The sequence below is a fragment of the Anabrus simplex genome, chromosome 1 (genome assembly GCF_040414725.1).
Source record: "Anabrus simplex isolate iqAnaSimp1 chromosome 1, ASM4041472v1, whole genome shotgun sequence".
NCBI lineage: Eukaryota > Metazoa > Arthropoda > Insecta > Orthoptera > Tettigoniidae > Anabrus > Anabrus simplex.
In genome coordinates, this window is record NC_090265.1 from 601,489,014 (window position 1) to 601,502,831 (window position 13,818).

At 36.1% G+C, this 13,818-nt stretch overlaps 1 protein-coding gene across 1 annotated transcript in view; it reads right to left on the reverse strand.

The window, feature by feature from the left end:
* The window catches only part of LOC136857193 (homeotic protein spalt-major), a 651,196-nt gene that overhangs the window by 16,886 nt on the left and 620,492 nt on the right, over positions 1-13,818 (reverse strand). Inside the window, exons 5-8 of the mRNA XM_067135652.2 lie at positions 8,576-8,782; positions 6,127-6,355; positions 2,269-2,414; positions 910-1,083 (exon numbers count right to left, since the gene is read on the reverse strand). Of these exons, the coding sequence (XP_066991753.2) occupies positions 910-1,083; positions 2,269-2,414; positions 6,127-6,355; positions 8,576-8,782 (756 nt within the window). The remainder of the gene's footprint in view (positions 1-909; positions 1,084-2,268; positions 2,415-6,126; positions 6,356-8,575; positions 8,783-13,818) is intronic.

The following is a 13,818-nucleotide window of genomic DNA, read 5'->3' on the forward strand; positions in this document are numbered from 1 at the left end:
AAATTGTATACTGGTAATTTTATACGTTAAACCTTGTAAAGTGTATAAATTTACGACTATTTGTTTTTTAAGACTTTATTAAGGCTTCTTTTTAAGAATATCATAACTATTGTTAACCATTTGCTCACCATTTGAAGCACATTTCCAACATCATCCTCACTTTCATATGTAATTTTAATACAATCAGGTACCTGATTAATTACCATTCAGATTGAGATTAAGGCTGAAGATGCCCTTAATTAAAGGGCAAAACATGTCCCTATAATTTTATTCAAGATTTAATTTCTTAATTAAAATCTCTATTTATGTATTGAATAGGTGGAAAAAATAAATTTTAATATATATTTGACTTCATTGTACATTTCAATACGGACCAAAACATGAGAATTATAACATGTAATATAGGTGACCTGCGCATCTGTAGGAATGGGGCCTTACCTAAGATGAATTCTGATGCTGAAGACAGTACAAATACCCAACCCTTGAGCCATAGGAATTAACTAATGAAAGTTAAAATCCCTGACCTGGCCAGAAATCAAACCCAGGACTTCTTTGACCAAAGGCCAGCATGCTAACCCCATGGAGCTGCACATATGTATACTCTCAGCTGTCAGGAATGTTGAAGCCATATCCCTTTTGTTTCTTCAGTTGCAGAAATCTAGCACAAAATAACTTCCACTCTAATAAATTTTATCATTAGCTACTTTGTCACAACACAAGGCTCTTGCACATAGAATAGGACAGTGAAAAGAAATAAGTAAATAAGTTCATGTATGATGAGCTTCTATTAAGAGAAGTATGTGTGATGTAATTTTAGGAAAAGGGAAAGGGCAATGATATAAGGCAGCAGATAACTTGTAGTTGTTTCAGGAATAATTGTGAATCTTTTGTAACTGTTGTAGTTATTACCTTCTGCTGCATGCCATTAAGGAATGGGGCTGGAAGATACGGGTAGAAAAGATCTGGCCTCCGTTGCAGGAACTCTGAATCCTTGGGTGTCATGGGGATTGGAGGAAGATCTAGAGACATTCGTCGGCCTCGCCGGGAGGCTCCATTGCTCCACATGTGTGTTCCCATGTGCACCTTAGAAAAACCAACAAATATACATGTCATTAATCTGTCTACAGCATACAGCAGGCAGTTCAAAATTTAGTTTAGTGTAAGATAAAATTAAAACTGAAAATATAAAATATAAATTTGAATTAAGCACAGTTAATAATTGATAAACTGCTCTTGGAAGAGAGAAACTCCCTAATTTACAAGTATAGAATCTTTACTTGACAAGATCTAAAGGAGAATGCAATATTAATTATTTGTGTAATTAATTGGACGTACTATTTTATACTTGAAATCATCTAATATTGCTAGTTTCTTCCCTGAAATTATTTAATAAATACTCTTTGCAACAATCTTTAAAAAAAATAACTGTTTGTTAGTAAGCTTAGCATTAGTAAAGCCAAAAGCAGCCGACTACTATGCTAAATAGTTTGGAGTAACATGCAAAATAGAAAATAAAATAAATTGGTATGACATATTTACTCATTTAATTTACAATAAACTTGATCACATTAGTGGACTATATTAATAAATATCTACTAGTGTTTAATTTGTTGACACATTATATCTTTATTACCAGATAATTTGAAGGAAACCAGATGTTTATATAAATAAACTCTGATTTATTATTCTAGTAAATTTCTTTATTTCAGGATCTAAAAGGAGGAACAGGGAAATATAAATTATATGAGTAAATTTATCATAAATTGTTGGCCCAACCATTCGTTCATTCATTCATGGACTGGCACTTGTCATATGCAGTCCAATTAAAATTACTTTATCATTGACAGTGGAGGATGATAGATGCTAGTAAAGGTTTAGAATTAGAGCTTAGTTCTAGACGGGCGTTTTAGTTCACACATTTCTCAACCTTTATCTCTTCAACACTCTTATTATTTACAATCTGGCAATTATAAAGTAATTTTTAACTGGATTCTACTGACTTAAAGAAGCCTCATAGATCATAACTGATATTTCCAAGTGAAAAGACAGTACAGTGACATGGAACGTTCCTTCACAGTATACACTGTGTAAAAACTGAATATTAAAATTCTCATGTCCATTTCTTGAAATTATAATATTTCTCTGAACAGTTTATAAGTTTTGTTTATTTTTCAATCTTCGTTGCTTTATAACAGCCAATGATCCATGATAACTTATGTTCCTGGTAGGACCTCTTAGAATTAGGGTATTGACCTTTCCAGTAGTTACCTTAAGGTTGCCTTTAGTGGTGAATGCTTTTTGACAGATTGTGCAGCGGAAAGGCTTGTCCCCTGTATGGGTGCGCATGTGTATCTGCAGTGCCGACGAGGACGAGAAGTTCTTATTGCAAACATGGCACAAGTGCTTTGGCAAGCCTGCAAACACACACACAACACTCCTTTAGTAGTATGTTAGCAGGGTTGTTAGATTCATTTAAAAACCTAACCAAATTTAAAAGGCTGGTTATGCCACTTTCTTTGTAAGCAAGGATATATATTATTGAACTTCAAAGTTTCAGTGGATAGTATATCATGAAGAAATGTGGGTTTACATAAATGATTAGAATGTTTATATTTATGTCACAAATGCTCTTTTCAGCTGTAGTTGGTGCATTTTAGGAGCTATTATTCTGTTTATTACTTAAATTAGTAAACATGAACTTCAGATTTAAATTTCCAAACTATTTACATTGACCAGATTCCATCTAACATTCAAACAATAGAAACAAGTTTTGTTGAATATCTATATGCCTAATAAAGATACTAAAACCTTGAGCTGATGAAATAAACATTGCCAATGAAAACATGCACCCACTCAATGGATTCATACTACTGCAATGTTCAAAAATTCTGTGTTCATTAGTTCTGATCAATGTGTGTTCACCTTGAAATGGATTGGAAAAAAAAAACATGTTGATTGATGTTTTATTTTCATTGCATACTCAGCTATCATTAATTTTGGATGGACCAGGTGAGTTGGCCATGTGGTTAGGGACGCGCAACTGTGAGCTTGGATCCGGCATATAGTGGGTTCGAATCCCACTGTCGGCAGCCCTGAAGATGGTTTTCCATGGTTTCCCATTTTCACACCAGGCAAATGCTGGGGCTGTACCTTAATTAAGGCTGCGGCCGCTTCCTTCCTACTCCTAGGCTTTTCCTATACCATCATAGCCACAAGACCTATCTCTGTCAGTGCGACGTAAAGCCGCTAGCAAAAAATTTTTTTTATGATAGTGAATATTTAGCTGTAACAGAACTGATTGAAATATAATCTAGTACAAAGGTAAAGTATGTTTCTGCATCAATTTTTATACATCACAAAATACACAGTGATATGTGCTATATCCAGTATTTGTAATATAAAGAAAGAAGAAGACCATAGCACTACAGCCCTGATGGGCCTTGGCCTTCCTATTGACCGTTGCTTAGCCAGAAAGCCTGAAGATTGTGAAGTGATGTGCGGTCAGCACACAAATCCTACACCAGGATAACTATCTCATTGTCAGATAGCTCCTCAGTTGTTCTCAGGTAGGCTGATAAGACCTTGAACTAGCTTTCAAATCTAGGCAATAATCCCTGATCTGGGCAGGAATCAAACACAGGGCCTCTGGGTGAGAGTCTGCAGGTCTGGTATGTAGTTATATCACCTACTATTTCTCCTGGCAAATATTCTTTGAAGCGCACAAACATTTTGAATATTATAAGTTATGTATAAGAAATCCCCCAATTCAAGTGCTTTTGATTGTATATTTTCTTAGAAAGGCAATGTAGTGAGGGAAATTGAATCAAGATGCAGAAAAGATAATGAAGCTATTTTAGAGGTGTGATCAACTGTATTTTGCTAGAAAGCAGTTCATTCTGGATCCAGTTATTTGTACATCATTTAGCTGTGTGGAAGTGAAAGGCAAGTTGATGCAGATTACCTTACTGGTACTCATAAAGTGGACATAATTAAATTCAGAATTATTGTTGGAATAAGGAGTGAGCAGTGTTAGGATGACATTGAAGTTCTAGCTAAGTTAGGAGGACACATTTACAGAGCAGCTCAATTTAATAAGATAGTAAGATGGCTAGGTGATGTGTAATAGACTTGGCTACAGAGAGTAAGAAAAACAGAAGGCCGGGCTGTGTAGCTCAGACGGAGTGCTGGCATTCTGAGCTCCAAGTTGGTGGGTTCGATTGCAGCTCAGTCTGGTGGTATTCGAAGGTGCTCAAATGCGTCAGTTTTAACGACATTTAAAAGAATTCCTATGGGACGGCATCTCCCAAACCAGTGAGCTGGCTACACATTTTGAGGCATGTAACTGTTAATTTGCATTCGGAAGATAGTGGGTTCGAACTCCACTGCCATCAATACTGAAGGTGGTTTCCATTTTCACACCTTAATTAAGGCCATGGTTGCTTCCTTCCCATCATTGCCATTGGACCTCTCTGATTTGGTGCGGCATTAAACAAATAGAAAAAAAGAGAAAATAGGAAAACAAATGTAGTTAGTGGAATGTTAAAGCAATAACATTATTACTATTGTTATTAAAAGCAAAAGGAGATGTAAGAGAGAATGGTATAAATAACATTCAGTGTGGCTGTTGCAGTTCTTGCAAGGTAGACCCTCCAACGAGAGTGGGTGGCGTCTGCTAGGTGTAGGGAAACTGTGTGTTATTGTGGAGAAGGATAGTGTTGAGTGTGGAGTGTGAGTTTTGAATGTTGTGGACAGCATAAACACCCAGTCCCTTAATCAAGGAAGTTAACAGTTTATTATTTAATTCCCACAATCCAACCAGGAATTGAACCCAAGAGCCTAACCACTCAGCCATGGAGCTGGACAGAGATAATGGTTATACTCGGTCTTTAATTATTTCAAAGAAGAATCAATGCTAGCTGTGAAAAGAGAATACTGGAGGTGGATAGTTGTCCTACGCTTTGCTGCAGACTGAGTTCAGAAAGACATAATAGGTTATGTGATGTGTGTGCGGGAGGGGGAATGGTTACTTTGTTCTCAGGGCTTGCAGATGGCATGCTGAAAAGCAGAACTGTCTATAATGGAAATTGTATGTATGACTTTCATTATGTGGTGTATGAGATTAAGATGATCAATCCAGGTATCAGACATGAAAGATTCAGGATCAGCTTGTCTTTGATTAGGACTGCTGCTTCTTTTTACATCTTTGGCTAGCAGTATAGGATACAGTACCTGCACTGTATAAACCTACATCATACCATATAACGATATAACTGCTTAAAACTTCTAGTAAGGAGACATTTAAATATGGTATTGAAAGTTACTTCATTGAATTTTCTTCATGACAACATTCTTAAACTGCTCTTCATGTAAATCCATTCACAGTTTACAGAATACAAACATGATATAGTGGTTGGCAGCAATGTCAGCTTTTAAGCAATATACAATTTCTGACTCGTCAAGAGAATACATATATTTAAAAAAAACATTTGTCAGAAAATACTGAATTCTGTAGGTCTACTTGTATGGTTAACTTCTCACATCAGTCAGAAGTGAATTTTTGAGAATTTAGATGATTACTTTCCTTGGCCCTCTTAATGTTTATAAATTAACTAAATAGTTGAACAAATTAAAACACATTTTACATCACTTTTCTCTCCGCATTTCTCCCATATAATCAGGAATCGTACAATTGTTACGTTACTATTATTTGGAACCACAACTGGTGACACAGATGACTCCTGAATATAAATGACGTCGCCTCTATGAGCCTTCCGAACTGAGATAAACTTCATATTTAAATAACTAATGAACCTTTACTCTGTTGCCAAGTACATTTTTGATTGGGCCAACAGAGGTCAAGTTACATTCATATGCATGCATTGGTCTATACTCCACTGCAGTATACTAAATATGCAGAAGATTTTGTATATTTTAAGGTGCCTTTGCAGGAGAGTTTAATTACAAAGAATTAATTACTGGAATTCATCAGGGAATTTGTATATATTTCTGCAGCCAAATGAAAAGAGCAGTAATGACATATTTTAGCATAAGTGAGCTGTGTTAGGCTTTCCAGATGCAAGCCATTGCAAAGGTTAATATTAGCTTATAAACTTGCATTTCACTCACCTGGCTGACGTTTTGCAATGGGTAGAACGGCCTCGCCCTCTGGTGGAGACCGTTTTACTCCAAGGTCTGGTTTTGCTGGGGATTCTTGAGACCTGTCTTCTGTGTTGCTGCTGTCCTCATTGATGGGTGTCATGCCCGGTAACGATGGTGGAGGTGGTTTGTTGGCGTCAAATAAATGTGAAGGCATATCTCGGATCTTGTGAGTGAGCATGTGCTGCTTCATGTTTCCCTGCACATCAACAGCACTACATTAACTTCACACTTTATATACAACTTAATATGCTACTGCTAGTACAATGTAAGGAGAAGTAAGAGTAGCAAACTTACTAAACACGGGAAACCGTAAGGAAAGAATCACTTAGCTTTTTCTTAGCCACAATAGAACTGACTTTGAGGAACATACAATTCCTTTATTTCAAAAATTAAGTTCCGGATGGAAACCATAATTAATTGTTACCGGTTTTCCATCTGGGAATTTAATTTTTTATATAAAAGCCAAAAGCAGGCATTTATACAAGTGTAGGTACATATCTCCCCTAGTGCACCGTCACTACATTATACTATAAAGGAGGTGCTTGTAGTGGCATCTCAACAGCGCACTAGCCACCAGCATCTTGGAAAGGTGTGACAGTCCAGCTGAAGGCATACTGCCACAATAAGGCGAAACTCTGGTAATTTTACGATTGAAGAGACTTAAAGAGCTTGGATACTTTAATTTCTTTATTTCATTTTGCGGTCGGCTATACATACACATGTTAAGAATGAAAATGAAAATCCACAGCCTGTTTCCAGTCATTCGACCGGGTCAGGAATGGAATGAATGAAGCCCCCATCTAGCGACGAGGATAAGAAGTGTGCCGGCTGCCGAAGCCTGTCGCACTCCTCTGGGGCAATGATTGATGAATGATTAGTGAAATGAAATGATATTGGAGGGTGTTGCTGGAATGAAAGACGATAGGGAAAACCGGAGTACCCGGCGAAAAGCCTGTCCTGCCTCTGCTTTGTCCAGCACAAATCTCGCATGGAGTGACCGGGATTTGAACCACGGTATCCAGCGGTGAGAGGCGGGCGTGTTGCCGCCTGAGCCACGGAGGTTCGACACATGTTAAGAATACTTTTTATTAAATATTTGTAAATATTTGCGTTTACTGTCTGCACTTAACAAATTTCTGGGACAAATGGCACGCATCAGAAGTAATTGGTTAGAATACGTCATTCACGATAAATAACGAATAAAGAAAACTATGAAAAAGGCTTCATTTAATTTTTCATATTTTCTTTATTTTTCTGTTTAGGACACAGTTTCAGTTGTTATTTCAGTAATAACACATTATTTATTGAACACACAGTAGAGTTCAATTTTTGTCTGCGTTTAATTAATTTCAAACAGATCAGTCCTTGGGCCCAATGCACAATTATATTTTACAACATCATCAGTAAAGTAATGCATGTGATATAAACTTTTCATTTCGATGAACCTTCAATGCAGCATAAGAGATATGTCTATGCATTATTATTTTTAAATCTTTAAAGTTACTGTAATATAATCATCCCATAACTCATGGTCATACAACATATCACTGACTCCATCATAACAGAGTAAGAAATATATTTTAAAAGTGCAGTTAAAGTTTGAGACATCCCTTTTGTTTTTAATTAAATTAATTTAATTTTTGTTCTTCAAATATTAAAACTGTATCAGGATATATCCAAGTAAGCATTATGCAGTTGCAAAACTTAACTATTAAATTTGAATTAGTTTACTGTAAGACTACTATACATTACTTCCCTGAAAATGTCTAACAACTTAGCAACCACTGTAAAAAAAAGAATGAGTGCATGGTATTGTATAAGTTCCTCGTAAGAACACTTCTCAGAAACCATTGAACCTATAGGTATAATGTTTTTCTTAGGTATCCACAGGATTTGTGTCTAAATGGGTGGTGAATTATATTTGTAATAATTAAAGTAAAGTCTGATTAAATCTTAAATGCGAGGTAAAATGCGCTCGTTCTTTTTTTCTTTTTTGTAGTAACTATACAGTTAATTTCTACCATGCTGCTAGGTGTGAAGATACACTCCCAATTGATTTCCATAAAAAATAAAACTGTATGATATCTATTGTCAAATAAGAATTGCAATAGACTGAAAATGTGACAAAAATATTTGATTTATTGCGTGACATGTTAAAAAGTGCTCTACATAATGAAGGAAACAAGGCAATAGAGATGTGTCTGTACCTAGATTTTTGTACTTTCAATTGAAATCATAGCATATATTCATGCCCATGCAGTGTTTCAGCCTGTCTGTCTCATGTGCATGATATAAATTCATAAATTATTCTAGATTAAATTAGGCAAATGGAAATAATACACATTGAAAGCAGTAATTCAAATAAGAAAAAGCTAATATCAACATAATAACGAATCATGTGGATGGAAACCCTTACCAAGAAAGGGTTCCAGTCAGCGGCGTATCCAGGGTTGCCTAGCAGAGGGGGCAGCCTAGCAGCACACTTCTTTCCACTTGATTTCTTTCTATTTTCCCCATTTCTTTCTTGTTTGGAATTGCCCCGGACTCTGCTGTTCGTCCTCTGGATACGCCACTGACCCACGTGCGCACAGATACAATCATGGAATGGTTGATCTGTATTCCCCTGAAATTAATCCAAAATAACAAGTACAGGTAACCGTTTCCCACGTCTCACACAACATTAACAATAATTTGTGTTCCGATTTAAAGACATTAAAAAAATAAACAATCAATAAAAATAGTGTTTCCAAAAACAATTATTTGAAAAGTATTTCAGATTCCACAATCAAGAAAGCTAGTGATACTGATGTACTTCTACAACTATTTAAAATCACTAAGGAACATTGAGCATCTCTTGTGAAGTGAAACTCGTTTTGAAAAGAAATCGTCTCCAGCTGCATTGAGAAACGTGGAGTTGTACATTCTCCACACTCTTCAAAATATAGTTATATACAAGATTATGATAACATTCAATCTTCTAAAGTGTATTGGAAATAATGCTAATAAAATTAAACAGCAGTATGTTTCAAAGCTTGAGATCCTGCTAGTTCAAGAAATCTTTATCATGTTAAGACAGTTGGCATCGTATTATTTATAGCTTCCACATACTATACCAAGGATCTACGTTCCGAATGAAACTTCAAGCATTTGCTGTGTTATAAGGATTGGGATAATTATAACAATAAAAGCAAAACATCTATGACATTCTTAGGTAAGAATCGGGAAGACAAGACTGCCGTGTACATACATTACTAAATAACTCTTGTAAATTAATCAAACCAAACAAGGGCGAAGACAATGAAGCATTACGAAATTTAAATCCTCAAACTCTCAAAGAAAGCGTTAATGGATAGTTGCGATCCAGAAAACATGGAGGCAAAGTCAAGTTTTGTCAGGAAGATAAATACACTCAAGTGACGGAAGTATGATGGTTACATATTTGCCCAGAAGGAAAAATGGCTGAAGAGTTCTTATTATAAGGTTCCAGGGGTATATTTTCTCTTTCAAGCCGTCAAGTGGTTATCTTCAAATATTTTTACTGAAACTCCTTCCGTGTTAGTTTTATGATTCGAACACTTTCGAAGTTCGAGAAAATAAAAAGTTTCCGCGACAAAAAAGATCCATAAGGCTCTTAGAACAATAATGGTATGCTCCTTTCCGACCTCTATAGATGTGGTCCATGTTGATGGATACTACTACGGTGTTCCTCCGATAGACGTCTTATAAGGTTGAAGGAAATTCGGAACTATTCACTCGGTAGACATCTTCTACATAGTGACAGATAACGGGTGACAATAGCATTCTTAAAAACATAACTTTAATAGCCGCAACTCTTTTGGGATTGTTCCAACAGTTAATTTCAGATGGAACATCTTTCTCGTGATTCCAAACCCCTCCTTCTCCTTGGCGCTATTGTATCCGTGGAACCAAGAATAGGTTTTCTTACACTGCAGGCTAACAATAAGGCATAGAATTGAAGGTGTCTTCCTATCAAAGAACCGCTTTGTTACAGACAGATCTGCCAATCTCGCATGATATAATCATGCCTACTACCATCATCTTTACACGTTATATTTAAACTAACCTTTCTGTTTCTTTCCCCACTACTCAGCATACGTCACTCTCCAGTGATATGTATCGACAAGTCTGCTGCATATGTTTACTAACATATATGTTTTAGAATGTTAAACTAACAAGCTTCTCTAAGATACAGTTATATAAGACCATACATATTTGAACGATCATTGTATATAATATATATTTAATTTGTTTTCCAAAAGAGTTAAATTAGTTGGTAGGTGAGTCACATTCGAATCCCGATCAGCGCATGAGATTTATGAAATGAGAAAACTACAGTCTATGTACTTACGTTCTTTGGCACACGCCGTATAGAGGTATGAGAATTTTTGGAGTTAAGACCATCTTTCGTATTGCCCATGCACATTATCGTGAATCTGTTTCGTAGTTTAGTGTATCGCGATCAGTGCATGAGATTTTTGAAATGAGAAAACTACAGTGTATGTACTTACGTTCTTTGGCACACGCAGTATAGAGGTATGAGAATTTTTGGAGTTAAGACCATCTTTCGTATTGCCCATGCACATTATCGTGAATATGTTTCGTAGTTTAGTGTAATTCTTACAAGTTTTAACTATTGATGCAAGCCCTCTATTTAAAATAAAGCACTGGATAAGTTTTATTTTCTCGATATTTCATTAGCAGTGGCGGCTTTGCTAATATAGACACCTACATCAGTTATTTTAAATTCATTGTTGGTGATTTTTAGTGGTATTATGAACGTGTCCATATAAAATTGAAACCTTTGGGGTGTTTTACTGACATGTTATTCCTGTTATTCTATGATGCCATATGGTCTGCCATTAGGTTCAAAAAATGACGTTTATAAGGATGCCAACAGAGTAAGCGAAAAGATGTACCCTAGATGCAATATTAAAAAGAAAGCGATATTTTGAAATGTTCAGTTACACAAGGTTACGAATATGAACGGTAACTATGGACGAAACCCTAACCTTTGTTATTTCTAATTTCTTCGAATCCAATCAAGGCCGTACCCGGTGAGGTTGGGGGGGGGGGGAGGGTGGCTGAGGAGGGGAGAATTGCAGGGATTTAACCGCACTCCCCACCACGAAATGAAAATGGATTTGGCAAATTTAAACAGCACATACGGATGCTGGAACCCATTAAGAGCGCAAGTATTTTCAAAATAAAGCTATTGAATTCAACCAATAAAAACTGTGCGTCTTTAAATGTTTATCTATGGATATTGTCAACAAATTTACTGGAAACAGAAATGGACATTTTAATTTGGTAGATGAATGGATTGGTTGTATTTAATGTTCTTAATAAATTTTGCGCCGTCATTCAATTACCTTCACTCCAGAACATTTATTCTAAAATACTTTGTTTGGACATTTTATTAGCGTCGTACAAATACAGAAACGGAAAGCAAAGTATCTTGCCTTAATATAGTATAATAAGCGCTGTTATACTTACAGTATAATCTGAATGGCTATAACTATAAGCCTAAACATTTATGAAAAAGTTTGACTTCATTTTTACACACGTTTGTTATTAGCTCATGTGGTACGTGTTTGAGGTATGCTTAAGAGATTCTTCTATTTTCCTGACCTTTTCCCCAGTTATCTGAGGTCGACACTAACTCTATGTGCAGAAATGTATTCACTATTGTGTGTTTATATGGTGGTTAGTAGCGTGGTATGTTGTGTGTAGGTGAAAACGCTTATTAAAATGATCACAAATACTCACTCCGCGAGCTAGGGGAAATAACGAAACGTGATTAAAATCCTCAGCCCGGGCGGGTCCTATCAACCGAAGATCATTGCGCTGACTATTCTGCCAAGGAGCGGGCTTTCAGATATAGTTAAGAGTCTGAAATAAACATTATCAAGACAGATTCCATAGACTATAGTAAATAAGTCAAATAATAGATTCGTTTTTGTAAACCTACACGTTATAGGCTTAATTTTTTCTGTGTCTTACTAGACTTCGTCCCGAATGGTTGTCACGTATTAATGCTTATAAATGAAAATTAATTATTTTTAAACAGTTCATGGTGATCACTATTTTGAATTTCCCTGAAAAGTAGTACCCCTATTACACTTTTAAACCCCTTACCTGAATCAGCTAGTTAACAAAAGGCCAATCCCTGACTCTGAAACAGTAACATAAAGGCTCGCTAAGAGGAACCTCTAGTCCGAGGAAAGCAACAGATGTATTGCAGATTCAGAGCCACAGCCATTTGAGCAAAAACCCAACGGATTTCGGCACATATTTCCTAGCATACCGGGGTACTAATTTTAGTTCTTTTTCCCCCCACATAAAGGACCCTATTTGCAGCAAATAAATGGAGAAATGTAGCAAATTAGTCATGGACATAGCAAGTCTCACCGTCGCATCGTTCTGACCACCAGTTAATTTGTTAATAGTGATAGTTCGATCGTGATCTCGCGAGTTATTTATTTCTCCTAAACTCGCAACACACCCGCAAGGCATATTATAAAGAATATAAATTGCTGTAATAAACGTTATTACAATAGACATTTATTTGAGATAAGTGTTATAGCTTATTGGAGTGTGGAGATAAAGTTATTGTTACAATAAACTTAGGTAAGTAGACGTAACCAGACAGCCTACTTTTGTACACGATTGATGAAATACTAACCCTTTCATACAGAAGTCTTTTTCTATGCGAGCAAAAAGTGTTTATAAAGGTACGTATTAGCGAATATATTTATGCTAAAATCTGAAAAGTGGTACGAAAAGATATTACTTACAAAATAATATCAACATTTGATACTTGCAAAATAACTAGGAAAAAATCCTCATCTACATATTTTTTGAAAAAACAATTCGTGACTGCCATTTGAAGATTGAAGTGAAAAATAGTACAAAATGACTCCTACTCAAACATTACGGAAATGCAAAATACACGATACTTTAATACGGTAGTACTAAATGTAAGATATTTTGACTACAAGAAACTTTGGATAATTCAGAAAACCATAAAAATTATAAACAACTCTCCGCGAGAGTTAACAAGCTGAAACTGGCCTGTAATAGCACCTGCTAATACAGGTAAAGAGAGGAGTTCCTCGGACCCAGATAAATATAAAAGCTAAAAAAGTCAACTTAAAAAAGAAATAAATTGATAAAACATCCCCTCCCAAAAAAAAAATTATACAAATTGACTGACTCAAAATACCTGCAACAAGCGATGTCTGTCACGAAATCTGAAGGTGAAACACTATACAACAGTCATCCGCTCGGAAGCCATATGTGCCAGGGAGTGTCTGTCATTAAATAAAGAAGGCTTGATTGAAAATATGGAAGTCACAGAGAAGAATTCTCTGACAGCTTCTAGGCCCGGTACTAGAAGATGAGGAGTACGTCAAAATTCGATGCTCTATCCCTAATAGAGAGGCTCTCTGACTGCGTCAGGAAAAGGAGGGTAGTTTCCTGTGGTGTGTAGTAAGATAGGAGATTGTCTACCAACTGACTGACCAATAGAGCCGGGCAACCTACCTCCTCTTATCCCTCATTCTCACCGCCCTGCCGGGGAGAGAGTGGTCAAATGACGTCACGTGCGAGAACCGTTTTTTTTTATTATTTTATTTTAAA